At 46.2% G+C, this 15,453-nt stretch overlaps 1 protein-coding gene across 1 annotated transcript in view; it reads left to right on the top strand.

Annotated features, from left to right (window-relative positions):
• Itga9 (integrin subunit alpha 9) overlaps positions 1 to 15,453 on the top strand; it is a 306,676-nt gene that overhangs the window by 184,689 nt on the left and 106,534 nt on the right. The window contains exon 18 of the mRNA XM_048423214.3: positions 14,805 to 14,955. Within this exon, the coding sequence (XP_048279171.2) occupies positions 14,805 to 14,955 (151 nt within the window). The remainder of the gene's footprint in view (positions 1 to 14,804; positions 14,956 to 15,453) is intronic.

Below are 15,453 nucleotides of genomic sequence, written 5' to 3'. Positions count from 1 at the left end.
GGGACTTTGGGACTATCCATAGCCACAGGATACAGGCAGAGGCCCGCCCTCGTGAGAGATGCTCCCTCTGTAAAATGTGCCTATTCAGGGCTAACCACAAAAGCTCCCATAATGGGAAGGAGCATGGATGCCCTCTTGGAATCATCAGCCTTCCTTGGAACCCCAGGCGTTTTTTTTTTCAGGAAGTTTTCTGTGGTAACAAGGTTTGACCAGGAGGTAAATGACTTGTCTTGGTTAACACCTATTTTTGTTCAAGGAGAGAAAAAAGACAAATTTTCAGAAAGTTGTTTATTTTTCTTCTGGTGTGAAAGCATGCAAACCATCTGACCTCCTAAGCCAAGAGGGAGAAAATTCTCACCTATGCCATGCCTCAGCACTCTGGGGCTTGGGGAAAAGGGGACTTGTTAATGCAGGGGGTTGTAGGATTGTAGTGAAGTTGTTAATGCAGGGGTGGGAGGATCCTGGTGAAGCTGCTGTTAATGCAAGGGTGGGAAGCTTGGGTAAAGCTGCTGTTAATGCAGGGGTGGGAGGATCCTGGTGAAGCTGCTGGTAACGCAGGGACGGGATTGAGGTGAAGGAGGTCATTTCTAGTTGCTGATTTTATTATTATATGCCTTTTAAAAGTTCCCTTGTCATCTTTCTTCCTGGCATCCAAGGCTGGGCATACCCTCCCCACCTGCTTCCCCTCCATCACAGCTCCTCTTCCCCATCCTGAAACAAACCCCACCATCATGTCCTATGAAGCAGGAGCTGTCTCAACCTGCATGCCATGCCCTGTTGGTGATCTGAGCTGGAATTCATAGGGTCACTGAGCTGAGACAGGAAGATGGTCACATCTTGATTGTCATTAGCTTCAAAGAGAATGTTGGCATTCTATCTAAATGTGGATGTGGGCAGCAAGCCACAGTCACACGCTCAGGACTTGTGACTTTGTCACACACAGAAATGACAGATGCTTTTAGATGATACTGTAGATACTTTGAAATGTCATTTGTCCCTGCCTCAGAGTTGTGGCAAGTTTCAAATCCATTTCCACATCTCATCATTAATTTGTTATTTATTTTAGGAAGCATATGTTGCTAGATCACACGTTTGGTCAACATGATAATCTATTTTTGCATGCTTGGTTTCTTCATTATCCCACTTTCCAATTCATGTATCATTTGAGAAGGGGTCCCTTGGTGTCACTGCATGGCCAATGGGATGTACCAGCACAAAACCAGGTTAGAAACATGTTCTAGAAGTTTCCCCTGCATGTGGGTAAAGACTGGGTGTGAAAAAGCATATTCCAGAGGAAGCCACAATGTCGTAATATCTAGAAGTGGGTCTTCTTCTGAAGGCCAGATAGTTTCTTTAAAACATATACCCACACTTAAAAGCCACAGTCCTTGTGTCTCCCTGCAGCACCTGTGGTGACACCTACAGCCAACCTCTGTTTTCTGCTCCTTAAGTACACAGGGAGTTCCCTCTGAGCAACTGTGAGCTTAAGAAAGCACAGGCTCAAAGAGGAGGGCCTTGCTGTGATGGCATGTGGGTGGCCACACTGTGGGCATGGGCTGGGGCTGCTTGGCTGCAACTAGATTGCGTGTACCTATTTACACCTGTTGGGGGGCTCACAGACCCAGAGATAGGGTGGGGGGAGCTTGGGCTCCTGCTCCCCTGTGGTTGTCTCACTTCACAGCAGGAGGTATGCACGACTAGGAAAGCTTGCCATTTCAGGGTTTCTCTGTTTTGTTTTGTTTTTTAACCTGTTGCCATTTGATGTCACCCACTGGGAAACGTGCCCTAAAAGAGTACTGGGTCATCAGACTGGCGGGCTTACCCAAACAGCACAGGCGTGTGTGACACCCAGTGGCATGGCAGTGGGACCTCTCTCTGCCTGGGCCAAGGCGGGCATTCCTCCACAGCCCCCTGCCTCTCTCATGACATCAGACCTCCAAACAGCCCACAGACCTGGGAACTCCTCTGCCCCCTCCCCCCCACCGAAGGATTTTAGTCCTTAATCCAGTAGTTACCGAGAATGAACCTGATTCATTCCAGATGTCCCAAGACTTCACGGCAAAGGCTGATGAGGCTCTGAATTCCTCTGCTATCGGGGAAGCAGCATCTCTCTCAACATTTACACAGATGGGACAGGAAGCTCTTGAGCCACCTAGAGGGACCAGGAGACAGGGTGGGGGTGGAGCATCTGGCTGGCTGAGTTTCCTCATTAGGAGAAATAAGGTTGTTGATGCAAGTGCTGGCCCTGCCATTAAAAGGATTACTGAATGGGCTGGTGCTGCAGCCCGAGTCCCCAGGGATACAGCACAGTTACTTTAAATAATATGGACTGCCTATGCTTCTCCAAACCTTGCCAGGGAGCCACTGTTTTGATTAGTTTCTCTTTAGTAAATGTCTTTTACTCTGACTCTACGAACTAACACTGACCCCAGTGGGTGCAGTTCAGGAACATGAAAAGTATTTTTACCTTGGTATAATTGGATTTTCAGTCCAGATACTCAGTCCTAGGAATCATCTCTCCGACCCACTGCAGGAATGGGGGGGGGTGCCTTGCAGAGCCCTCCCATCTCCAGCTGGAGCTAAGTGCCCCGTGGGCCTGTTCCATGAGATTGGAAGCGCATCTCAAGCCGTGTGGCACAGCTCGTTGTTGGAGAATGTTGGCATTCACATGTGTACACAGTATATTCTATTTAGTGGTTTGGGCTTCCACACTGTTGAGGATATAAAAGGCACACATATGAAAGTTGTAATCATACTCAATTCTTCTCAGGGAATATGTCCCAAGACTAGTAGAGAATGCCTGAAACCATAGCAAAACTTAAACCTTAGAAACTTTATTAGTTGGGGTTCTCTAGAGAAGCAGACATGATAGAATGGATATATCTATTCATATACGTGGGATTTATTAGAGTGGCTTATAGGTTATGGTTCAATTATTCCAACAAAGGCTGTCTCCTGATGGAAAAATGCAAGAATCTAATAGTTGTTCAGTACACAAGTCTAGATTCCCAACTGGTCTTCTGTGTGTTCTGGACTCAGAAAGAAGCGGCTCTAATAGCAGAGAAGGAATGAGCTTGCCAGCGAGGGTGAGGGGAGGTGGCCAGAGAGCAAAGGCTTCTGTCTTCCACGTCCTTACTCAAGCTGACAGCAGAAGGTGTGACCCTGACTTAAGGTGAATCTTCGCACCTCAAATCATCTGGATTTAGACAGGGTCTTCCCACTTCAAATCATTCAGTCAAGAAGAAAACCTCTCACAGGCATACCCGGCCGTCTCGATTTTAGTTAGTTCAGTTAGTTCCGGGTGGAGTCAAGTTGATGACCAAGAATAGCCATCACATAAACCACGTTTTCTCTCTCTATATTTACAAATGAGACACAGTAAAATTACTAACAGTAGAGTAATAATAGTAATATGCCATAATAAATCGGCTGTTATTATAGAATTAGTATTGATATTCTCTTTGAGCCCATGAAGTAAAACATGAAGACAGAGACTTGGCTACATGCACTTGGACACGGCAGTCCCGCCCCCAGTCACCCATGTCATAGGCTTATCTATTTAACACTCAGTGCCAGGTGGTGGCACTGCTTGGGAAGGTTATGGAACCTTTAGGGGGTGGAGCCTTGCACCAGGGACAGGCTTTAGGGCTTACTTCCAGATGTTGCTCTCTCAGCTTCCAGTGTGCAGTTGAGATGGTGATGAACCATTTCCTCTTCCTGTCGCCATGCCTTCCCTGCTGATATGGACTCTCTTCTGGAGCCAGAAGCTAAAATAAGCACACAAGTTGCTTTGGCCATGGCATTTTATCACAGCAGCGTAGAGTAACTAATACAAGCCATGTTCTCTTCCCAGCATTAGGGCGTTAGTTGCTTGTTGTTCCATGTTGTCCCCTTATGATCGTACCTAGCTCCTGGGCATGTTCTTGAGTCTTTTGTTGTTTGTCTTTTACTTTTGAGAATGAGTATCATGCATTTCAAACTGGCTTCACACTTGCTAGTTAGCTGAGGATGACTTTCAACTAATGAGCCTCCTGCCTCCACCTGTAAGTGCTGGCCTTCCTGGCGTATACCACCATGCCTGGTGCTGCTATCTGATTTAATTCTATCTAGTGAACTGACTGGCATAGGCTGTTTTCCTGTGTGGACTTGTGAGAAGTAGAGATTTGAATCCCGGTCCCCATGGGGATGAGGTTAAATAGTACTGCCGTTGGCGTTCAAGTAAGTTAATGAGCCTCTTACCATATTTAATCCCCATTGGTTCTGACAACCCTCCTCACACTGAAAGTTCCTGAGTCTCTTTAGTTTCATCCCATATACATGTTCATACACATGGATACATTTTCCTCCCTCTGTTCTGGAGATAGTTTTACCATTTACCTCCCATGTCTCGGTCTTGGTCTCTTTAACATTCTTGTCTGTGGAGTATTTGATGAGGTCACTTAGTCTGGTATCTCACCCCTGCAGGCTGATGTTGCCAGCTTTTAACTCTCGATGTATAGAAATGTCAAAGATCTGAGAGTGAACGTTTTTGTCATTGGTCACAGCTCAGTAATTTTTTTTCAAGAGCAGTTGCCAGTGTGGCAGAGAAGAGGTCCGGAATTGGCTTAGAATAGAAATGCGTCCATAGAAATCCAGGGAGCTGTGGAATAATGCTGGTATACGCATGTAGACTTGACCGTGAGAGTTCTTGGCCTTTAAACAGCTGCTGAGGGGTGACCTCCGTAGCTGCGTTCTAGGACTGAATGCAGTCTGTGTCTTGGAGGTGTCCACAGCTGCCTTCCTAGGGCCCTGCAGAGTGCATGATTGTGCTCACTGCCTGCTGTCTCTCTCTCTCTCTCCTCACTTGATCCTTAGTCAGTCTCACCAGAGAGAGTTACATTGAAAGCTCAGTGATCTATACCCTCAGGCTTACCAACAGGTAGTATCTATGTGTCTAAAGCTGAAAGCATGGTAGTTTAGGGCACAGGCAGCCTTCTAAGTACTGAAGGTCTTATGAACACCCGCCAGCCAGGGATGACTTGTGTCTGCCCCTCCTGCAGTTCTCCCGTGGTCAGTCCTGGCTATGAAGTGTGTTTATTACCCACATGCATCAAGATTGTGAGGACTGAGTGGACTGGAAGTAACCATAGAAACTGAAACTATGTATAGTTAGGGAGGTAGCTGGGCAAGCGTGAGGACCTAAGTTTGATTCCCAGAACCCACATAAAACATTGAGTGTGGTGATGCTTGCTTGTAATCTTAGTGCTGGGGAAGTGTAGACGTATCCCAGCGTCTTCCTAGCCAGTTGGTCTAATGTACCCAGTGAGCTCCAGGTCAGTGACAGACCCCATCTCCAAAAAACAAGGTAGGTGGCTGACTGCAACCTCCACAAATACATATGTATGCTCCCTGCAACACCCACAAACACATACAAATGCTCCCGGAAACCTCCACAAACCCATACATATTCTCCCTGAAACTCCCACAAACATACACGTGTGCTCCCAGCAACTCTTACAAACACATACATGTGCTCCCTGAAACTCCTACAAACACATGTGTGCTCCCAATAGCTCCTGCAAACACATGCATGTGCTTGCTCTTGAACACACAGGAAAGAGACTGAAACTATGGTACCAGGGATGTATCCTTGTGGAAACTGCCTGTGGACCACAAAGAGGATGTTATATGTTATGTGTTATATGTTATATGTTATATGCTATCCGGAACCTGGAGCCCCGTCCACAAGGAGCCCAGACTCTTGTTCAGAAGTAACAGGATTAACTGGTGGCAGTCTTTAGTGACAGACTTTACCCACTGCCTATTTCCTGTTGAGAACACTGGCAGGGGACCTTGAAGAAGGCAGAATCCTTGCTCTCTACATCCCTTCTATCCCTGCCCCCAATTTCTGGCCAGGTTCTGCTACCAGGAACTGCATCATTTCTGTCCATCAGAGATGAGTGGAGTGGGTGGCACCTCCCCTTGCTACAGCAGCCCTTGACTAGTGACCGCCTGGAATAAGTGGACAGATATTCCTCATCCCTAATGGGATAGCCCTGAGATGTGTGCTTCTTCACGGTTCCTGAGTATTCTCCAGATCACTGAGTATTAAGTTCCGGGTACCCAGAGTGGTCACTGGTTTGATGCCACAGCCCTCATCAGTTCCCCAGCGTCTCCTTCCCTGTATGAGTTTTGGAAATCACTCCTGAAAGTACCACTTGCTCTCAAACCTGCTCCTAGTGTGTCCCTAAGATGTCCCTGCTCCCCATGCACTCATGGCCTCATGGCTCACCTTCTTCGCCCAGCGAAGCACATGTGACCAACGGTACTCACGTGCCTGATGTGTAAGCCTTGAACATCAGATTTAGGTAAAATTAATAAATTACGTTGTGGGAAAATTCACAGAGATTCTCTCTCTCTCTCTCTCTCTCTCTCTCTCTCTCTCTCTCTGCATTTCTCAATACTCACAAGGCTATTTAACTTGTTTTGTAAAGTTTTCATCTAACATATTTTGGTCATATTCTTTCCCCAGCTCCTTCCAGATCCCCCTCCATTCTCACCCCACTGGATAGTTTACAAGTGGGTTTTTAAGAGATAAATACTATCACTGTTGCTTTTCTTTCCAGTGCTAGGACTAAGCCTGGAGCCTTACAGATGCTAGGCAAGCACTCTACCACCAAGCCACATCCCCAGCCTTCAAACTGATGGCTTTTTTATTTTTAAGTAGCCAATTTGGTTTACTTTGTTTTTCCTGTAGTTCTAACAGGGAAATTCTCTTTAGCGATAATTTTGATGGATATAATTGACTTGGGTGCACTTAGAGACCTTGCATAGTTAGTGCCTTTCATTTAGGCCACTTCAATGCCAGCAACAAGAGGAAATCATATTTTATGGCAAGTAACTTATATTTCCAGGTAAGGTCACAGTTTAGGTCTTTAAGAATATTAAAAAATTATCGAGTGATGGTGTGTGCAGGGCGAGGTATCTGGATAGAAGGAGGGAAGTCCTCTTCCCATAAGGATTCTGCAGAAGTCACTGATAACATAAATGTATCCAGTTTACCCAGTGGTAAATTTGGAACACTTTGGGTGGTCATCGTGTTCCTTGGAAGGAATGAGACCAGAGAACAGATGCAGCCAAGAATCTAGGGCCTCACACAGCTCCCAGCTGGTTAACAGCAGCACCTAACATTGGGAACAGTGAATGAATTAGGTGCCCCTTAACATGCTCAAAAAGTAGCTGCTTTAACATGTATTAGGGCTGCAGAGATGAATCAATGGTTAAGATTACTGACTGCTTTTCTAGAGGTCTCAGGCTCAATGCCCAGCAGCCACATGGTAGCTCACAGCTGTCTTTAACTCCAGTTCCAGGGGAACTGACACCCTTTTCTGACCTCCATGGACACTAGGCATGCATGTAATACACAGACATCCATGTAGGCAAAATGCCCATATAGATAACACAATACGAAGGTAGATTCTGGAGTGATTTTTAATAAAAAAAAGCAATGTGTCCAGCAAGCTATGAAAATGCCAGAAGATGTGCCTTATGGAAACAGTGCAGTTCGAATATTTGGTGACTATTAAAGATGCCTTCACATGGAAATACCAAAGGCATCTATGTTCAAATGTAGGAGGAGGCCGCTTGTTGGTTTCCAGCTGCTCAGCCCTAAAACAATCACATATTATTTAAATCACTGCTTGGCCCATTAGCTCTGGCTTCTTGTTGGCTAGCCCTTACATGTTAATTTAACCCATTTCTATTAATTTGTATCGCCACGTGGCTGTGGCTTACTGGCTAAAGTTCTATGTCTTTCTCCAGCTTCTTCCTGACTCCTCCTTCTTTCTCCCAGCATTCAGTTAAGTTTTCCCTGCTTACCTATGTTCTGCCCCATCAACAGGCCAAGGCAGTTCCTTTATTCACCAATGGTATTCACAGCATTCAGAGAGGAATTCCACATCATTCAAAAGAACATGACCCACTTAAAAGGCTGCGCGAACAAATTAGAATTAATGGGAAAATTTATCGGAGGATAAAATTCCTTGAAAATTAGAAAGATTGTCCTTCATTAAATAAACAAGCACCCACGGAATGTCTGGCGCACAACTGTGCTCGATTGTTTTAAACTTTTGGCAGGGCTGTCTCAGAAGCTATTCTTCACAGAGCCCTGTTCTACTCAGATATCTTTAAAAGAACCTTTCTTGCCAGAGCCCTTCCTGATGGAGTTTGTTCTCAGAGAGGCTCAGCAAGGGGAGCTTAGGGCATTTGACACTAGCTCCAGCTCAGACCCAGCCTAGCTGGGTGACCTCAGCTGAGTGGGTCCTCTCTCAGCCTCAGCCTCTCCTGGGAAATGCGAAGGCTGAGTTGATGATCTGCTATGGAGTTGTTGGGGGTGTTTGCTGGCTCATGCAATAGTGGGGCTCCTAGAACTCCCTTGGGAGAGCCGAGCCTCTGACGTCCCACGGAAGGATGAAATAACGACACAACAGTTCCCTTTGAGGCATTTCATGGTGTTCTCAGTTGTTGAAGAACGGTCTTCCTAATTGTCAGGAAATTGCATTCCCTTAGAATGTCAGTGCGAAACTGATTTTGCCCTGGGAGTGCGGTGGTAAGCAATCCAAGACAAGGGCCCCTGGCCTCTACTGTTAGTCTCTGCTGGTGAAAGCACAGTTCCTTGTCTCTAATTAGGATGTGAGATCTACTGGTAGCCACACATACAAACACAATGACTCTCCCTCCCCCAGAGCTAGCTATCAACTGCCAATAGCTCCTTAATAGGGATGGGGCCTGGAGAGAATCTCCCGCCCCTCTGCTGCAGTTTGGTTTTGGTGGATTTTGTGCAGGTAAAACTGCAGCTCTTGTGACATCCTAAGTGGTATAACCATGTCCAGTCTGGAAGGTGTGTTTCACAGCACTGGTCCCATACCCTTACACATATAGACAGGTCCACGTGGGCTCGGTGGGTGTGGTGGTTTGAATGCAAATGGCCTCCATAGGGTCATATATTTGAATGTTGGGTCCTCAGTTGGTGGGACTGTTTGGGAAGGATTGTGAGTTATGATCTCATTGGAGAAGGTATTTCACTGAGGTTGGGCTATGAGGTTTCAAAAGCTCCTGCCATTCCCAGTTAGTGATCTCTCTCTGTCGCCCTCCCTTTCGTTGTGACTGTGGATTACATGTAAGCCTTTGGCTAATGCTCTAGTGCCATGCCTGCCTGCCGCCATGTTCCCAGCTAATGTTCTAGCGCTATGCCTACCTGATGCCATGCTCCCAGCCATGATGGCTATGGACTCTAACCCTCTGGAACTGATTAAATACCTTCTTTCATAAGTAGCTTTAGTCATGATGTTTTGTCACTAAAAGGATGAATTATCAGAGAGAGAGACAGAGAGAGAGAGAGAGAGAGAGAGAGGGAGGGAGAGAGGGAGGGAGGGAGAGAGAAGGGGGATACAAAGTTGGGTAGGGGAGGTGAAAGGAGAAATTAGGAGTATAAATGATCATGTTTAATGTTTAAATGAATGAAAATTCTTAACATTTTTAAAAATTAGTGTGTAACCACCTTGGTAAAGATCTGAGTAGAGCTAATGAGAATTCAAGAGGCCGGTGAGCTCACAGTGAGGCTTCTGTTATTCACACAGCATCAAGAAGGACCTCCTGGCACCATGGCAGACGGGACTAAAGGACATGGGTGAAAGTGGAGAGGAGAGGGCTTTGTGGACACGGGAGGCTCTCGGTTCTTACCCATCCCCTTAGCTCTCTGCTTCAGGGTTTCTTCACCTCTGAAAGTGTGACTCTCATAAGTTCCTGGGAGGGTTCAGAAAGGCTTGTTTGACAGTACCCGGCCCCGTGCTAGCAAATCGTATTTTCGTTTCATTTCTAAGAATAACTCAGGGAGCAGCAGCCTACTGTTTTGGTTATAGAGTTTTAGCTCTAGAGAAAGAATGAAAACAACTTTGAGGTTTCTTTTAAAAAGTTTGGAGTTCACATTTTACCCTGGAAGGTGCCTGGCGTTCCTTAATCACAGAGCCACGCTGGGATCACTTGACTATGAAAACCCAGGGATGACCTTACTGCATGATTAAGTGGCAGAGGCCCGTGTTGTGGGGCCTGGCATAGGTTCAGATGTCCCTGGCCTGATTCCTTGGCATTTATACATGAGAGAAAGAGGCTAGTCTTGTGAACTACGACACTGGCAAAGGCAGCGCTTCTGTAGCCTGTGGCACTGTGCCTACCTATGTGGTCTCTGTTTCATATCCCACAGACACTGGTCACTCTGAGGTGACTGGACATCTCTGAGCTTGTCTGCAAGTCCTTCTCTTGATAAAGCTAGGTTAATGCTGTCACATAATTCAAGGTCTGAGGAGTCCTCCTTTCATGTTACAAAAGCAAACGGGGACAGAAATAACCCATCAATTGTTTAAAACCAGAGTGGCCAACAATAATAAATCATTGCCACAATAGCTTGAGGTCAGGGTCTTAATTCGTTGGAGACCATTCAAGAATTTAAAACTCTTCTCTAAGTTAATTTTTCACATCTTGTTTGGATCCCTGGAGCTCTCGCTTCCAAAGCAAGGCCATCAGATTTCTTGTTGAGCATGTTTTTCTTGTGGGCCTGCCAGACACACTGGAGTGGGGCTTCTTTCCGGAGATGGATAATGATGTTCCTTCCCCCAAAATCTATATTTCAAAGAATAGTAGCCTATTGAGTGTTTGAATAGTCCTCTTCTCTTGCACACTGTATTAGCTATGTTAATTGAAGCAGACAGCATAGCATATGCCAGTTGATTTAAGCCTAGTTTATTGGAAAGATATGAGCCGGTTTAGATGAGACCTCTAAAGGGCCCGGAGGGGGCGACCAACTTCAACAGGAAACAAGGGGGGCGAGATTTAGCTCGAGGAAGCAACTTCTGGTTCTTTAAACCTTCTGCAGCCACGCCAGGTAATCAAAGGGCTGGAATGGCCTTATGAAGCACTCAAGATTCAGAGCTGTGGTTGGGAACATTATCACCAAAGTTAAGCCACTGAACATTCTTAGAAGATGGGACTGCTTTATCAGGTGCCCACAGCTTAGTGACCACAAGAGGTGCCCGCCCCTCTCTGTTGATGTACCCTTCACATCTATCATGGAGCCGTGGAGCCAAACAGCCAAAGGGACAGCTGTCCATTGCACAAACTCCCAGAGGCTTCTCCGCGTCTCCCTCTGGGATGACTCTATTTTGCCCAGGGCTTATATGACTTGTTATCACCTTCATCCCCATCATCATCCCTGGCCCATTTGCTCCCCTGCTCTCCTTGCAATCGCCACAACCCAACGTCCTCCCCTTCCCTCCTCTCCCTGCCTTTAACTCTGTTTTACTTTCAGTGCCAAATACCAACAACTCCAGTGGAAATCCGAATTCTCCAGCCACACTCAGCAGCCATGCCTCATGTTCTGCTCATTCAGCCTCCGCCTTTCCATGTGTTCACCAGGTCCCACCAGCAATTTCCCCTGGTAAATGTGGTCATTCATTGTGCCTTCGCCAATGGATCTCTCCCATTCACGTGCAAATGCACTGTGATAACTCCCATCCTTTAAAAACCCGTCTCAAAGCTTGCTTCCCCAGTCGCTCTACCCTGTCGCTCCCCTCCACTCTGCTGAGAGAAGCGCCTTCCCACACCTGCCTGAACTCAGGATTCTGATGAGCTCCTCTGTCATGCCAGTCAGGCTGTCTGTCCTGATTCACTCGTGGAGTTCACCACAAGGTCACCAGTGACCTCTGTGTACACCAAAGCTTCGTCCACGCTGGCCACAACCCAATATGGGTTTTTTATCACTGAACGTGGAGGACTGTGAAATCCTGGTAGTGACAGGTTTCTGAACTCACAATAAGTTCGGTTTAACTCAGATTTACGATGTCCCTGGCAGTGTTTGCCCACATTACATCACCTAACCTCTCTGTAGAGCCACCATTCTGAACTTTATGTGCCGTCATCCCCACGGTGCCAAAGACTGCTGCCCAAATGTCCATGCTCACAGCTGAGGCCTCTCTCCTACAGACTGTAGCTTTTTTGCTGTCCATACCATGTTTTCTGCTTTTATAGAAACATAATGATTTAATTATAGCAAACAAACGGTTTTAATAATGTTCTACTATTACTCTTTATTATGTATAAAATGAGTATGTTTTAAAATCTGTTTTAAATAATATGCTTATCCTTTGAGTCTTTCATGCATTCATACATGTATACAATGTATTTTGATCATAGTTACCCCCTCCTCTTCCTAAAACTTCCCAAACATACCCCTACCTCCCCAGATCCTCACAATTTCATCTTCTCTTTTTCCTTGACGCGCTGAGTCCACTATGTGGCCCCATACCCATGAGTATATGAGCAACACAAATTAGTATGTGCAAGGATTATTGCGCTACACAGATAATCATGCCCATGTCGTTAGAATACAAACTTGCTTTAGTCTTTAATAGATATTCAATGCATATGTATACCAAAGAATTATCTTAAAATATATTTATGGTTTGTTACCAATAATGCTTGATCTATATACTTGTTTCATGTACTTACTTAGCCAGGGTCACATAAACACTTCTCAGACACTGTACTGATTGGCATTAATTGTCAATGTGACATAGTTTAGAATCATTTGGGAATGAAGTGAGGGTTTGTGTAGATCAGGCTGGCCTCTCGGCATGTCGGTGTGTCTGGGTAGATCAGGCTGGCCTCTCGGCATGTCAGTGTGTCTGTGGGGGGGAGAAGGGGTCTGGATTGCATTAATTGACTGGGAAGCCCCAGCCCACTGTACATGGCCCCATCGTCTGCATTTAGGTCCTGGACTGTGTAAGAGAGAACCAGAGCTGCGTGACAATGCACTCAGTCTCTCTCTGTGCTGACTGAGGAGGTTCTGTATCTAGGCGTTTTAAGTTTTCTTCCATATTGACTTCCCAGCATGCTGCAACCCAAAATTGTGATCTGAAATAAACCCTTTGTCCTGAAAGTTGCTTTATTGGGGTATTTTATTACAGAAATATGAATAAAACTCGGAGAGCTGTAAAGGGGTAACAAGTAAAAAAGTCTAAACCCTGCTCAACATAACTAATTTCAGTGAGCAGTTCTAGTTCCTCATGCTGATTTGACCTTCTGCCATGCCGGACAAGCCTGACATTCCTCCCTCAGAAAGAGCCTTATGTGGCTACTCTGTGTCACCTGTCCTGGTTTCCTTCTTCCATACCTGGCCATACCTGTCTCCCCTCTTCAGACCCTAAATGAGAAAGTACGGCTCCTTCTATACCCATTCTCTGGTGTCCTTCAAATTCACCCCACGTGTAGATCTCCAACCCAAACACCTCCAACTCCCCGCTCATGTGTCAGGCTGCCTCTGTGTTTCCTATAAAATGCAACAGGCTCATGGTTTATCTCTGCTAAGCCTTCTCTATGTATGGTCTTTCCCCTCCCCCTAAACAGCAGCCCTAAATGCGGTTGTTGAATCCCCAAGCCCTCGAACTGCCCTTGGCTCTTCATCTACTAACATCCCTCGTCCAATTCTTGAGAAAAATCCAAGGTTGGCACTACCTTAGAAACACCTCCCATATGACTCTTCTCCGTACTTCAGCTGCAAGTGCCTGACTTGACCTTTCACCTCTTCCCCAGCTTTTCTCGAGTGTTCCACAGACAATTCGAATCATATCTAGTAGGAGCCTCTTCCTGATGTGAGCCCCCAAAGTCATTACTTCTTAGCTCAGAGCTGGTAGGGAATCCCATCTGTATCACATTTACACCACGGTCTTGACGGTGACACCCCAGGACCTACAGAGCCTCATTTTCTTTACGTTTCTGGGCTCATTTCCTCTCAACCTGCTCAATACGCTCTGGCCTCCTTCTCTTCCTTGCATGTGCCAGCCCTGTGCCCCCCTCAGAGACCCTTCTTAGCAAGCCTCCATTCCACATATCCTGCTCTCTGGTAAGAGGCCACCTCCTCCTCGACGCTTCCCTGACTACTGTACTGAAAATTGTAGCCAACCCCTCCAGGTCAGGTAACATCCTCCCCTCTGAGGTTTCTCCAGCTTGTCATGCATATTTGCTACCTGTGTGCATTTTCTGTCTCCTAGACATGACAGGAGACTGTCTTTAGGGTCTTACATTCTTTTCTGGTTGTTAGGATAAAATTCTCCAACAAAGCTGCTTGAGGGAGACTGGGTATATTTTGGCTTACACTTCCAGGTTACAGTCGGTCACGGCAGGGAGTCACAGCGGTGGGCATTAAGAGCCATGGTTCATTGTGTCCGCACTAAGAAGCAGAGATAAACACTTGTACTCAGCTCTGTTTCAGAGTCTACAGTCCATGCCCAGGGAAGAGTACCACCCACAATGAAGAAGGATCTTCCTACCTCAGTTAACACTGCACACAGATGTGCCCAGAGGCCATCTCCCAGGCAATTCTGGGTTCTGTCACATTGACAGTCAACGCGAAACATCACGTCTATGATGACAAAAATGCAGGATCTGCTCAGAAGAACTGAATGGAGGAATTTCACATAAAACTTTTTAAATGTTTTCAAGCTTTCCAAGCTTGATGTGTAGAGTTTCTTGTGAGCCATGCGATTGTCTAGTGCATTCAAAAGCACAGAAGCCCATGTTCTAAGCAAAAGAAAAACAAATAAACAAACAAATGAAAAGCAGAGGCCCCTGGGTGCTGGTTCTCCAAGGCCATGTGCCTAGTGGGTGGGGCTCTGGAGAGTTGGGTTCCCATTCCCAGCACTCCACTACACCCTGCCTCCTACTATATCACTATAAGGGTAAGGCTACTGATCACTGTTTGTTTTTCTTTGCAGTGTTGATGAGAAAACCCCATACCTAGCTTTAGGGGCTGTGAAGAATATCTCTCTAAACATCTCCATCTCCAACCTTGGGGACGATGCCTACGATGCCAACGTATCCTTCAACGTTTCCCGAGAACTCTTCTTCATCAACATGTGGCAGAAGGTAGGGAGGGCTCCCCCGAGAGGGAGCCGTCTGCTGTCTCGTACACCTGCTGACTTGCTTTGTATCATGGGGCGTGCAATGAGTCTACAAAAGCCACTCCTTGATAAGGAACTTGGAGTTACCAGAAATCGGCTTTCATCCTGAAGTGAGGAGGTGTCTGGTACAACCCAGAGTGCCTACCTTATGTCGTGTTCCCTCCCTTCTCTCTGGTGGACTGGCCCTCTCTGAGTGGCTACAGCTGTTATTTCCAGCACATATACGTTCTATAAAATTTTAGTCTTGTGTTGGTAGCTGTAAAAAATAAGTGTGGACGGACTCCTTCTTGTCATGATTCCGATCCCTGACAGTGCATTCCATGCTGTCTGGTACGTGGGTGTCTACATCAGCTGATACTTTGCCATACTTATGTATTCATTCCTGCCACATTCGAGGGATTTGAGGAAGTTCGATGATTTCCATGAACTGAGTGAGCTTTCGTAGAGTCAGTCCATTTATTCA

Source organism: Myodes glareolus, chromosome 4 (genome assembly GCF_982192425.1).
Source record: "Myodes glareolus chromosome 4, mMyoGla1.1, whole genome shotgun sequence".
Lineage (NCBI taxonomy): Eukaryota > Metazoa > Chordata > Mammalia > Rodentia > Cricetidae > Myodes > Myodes glareolus.
Note: the sequence above shows the minus strand (reverse complement) of the source record. Positions and strands in the feature narration are given on the sequence as shown.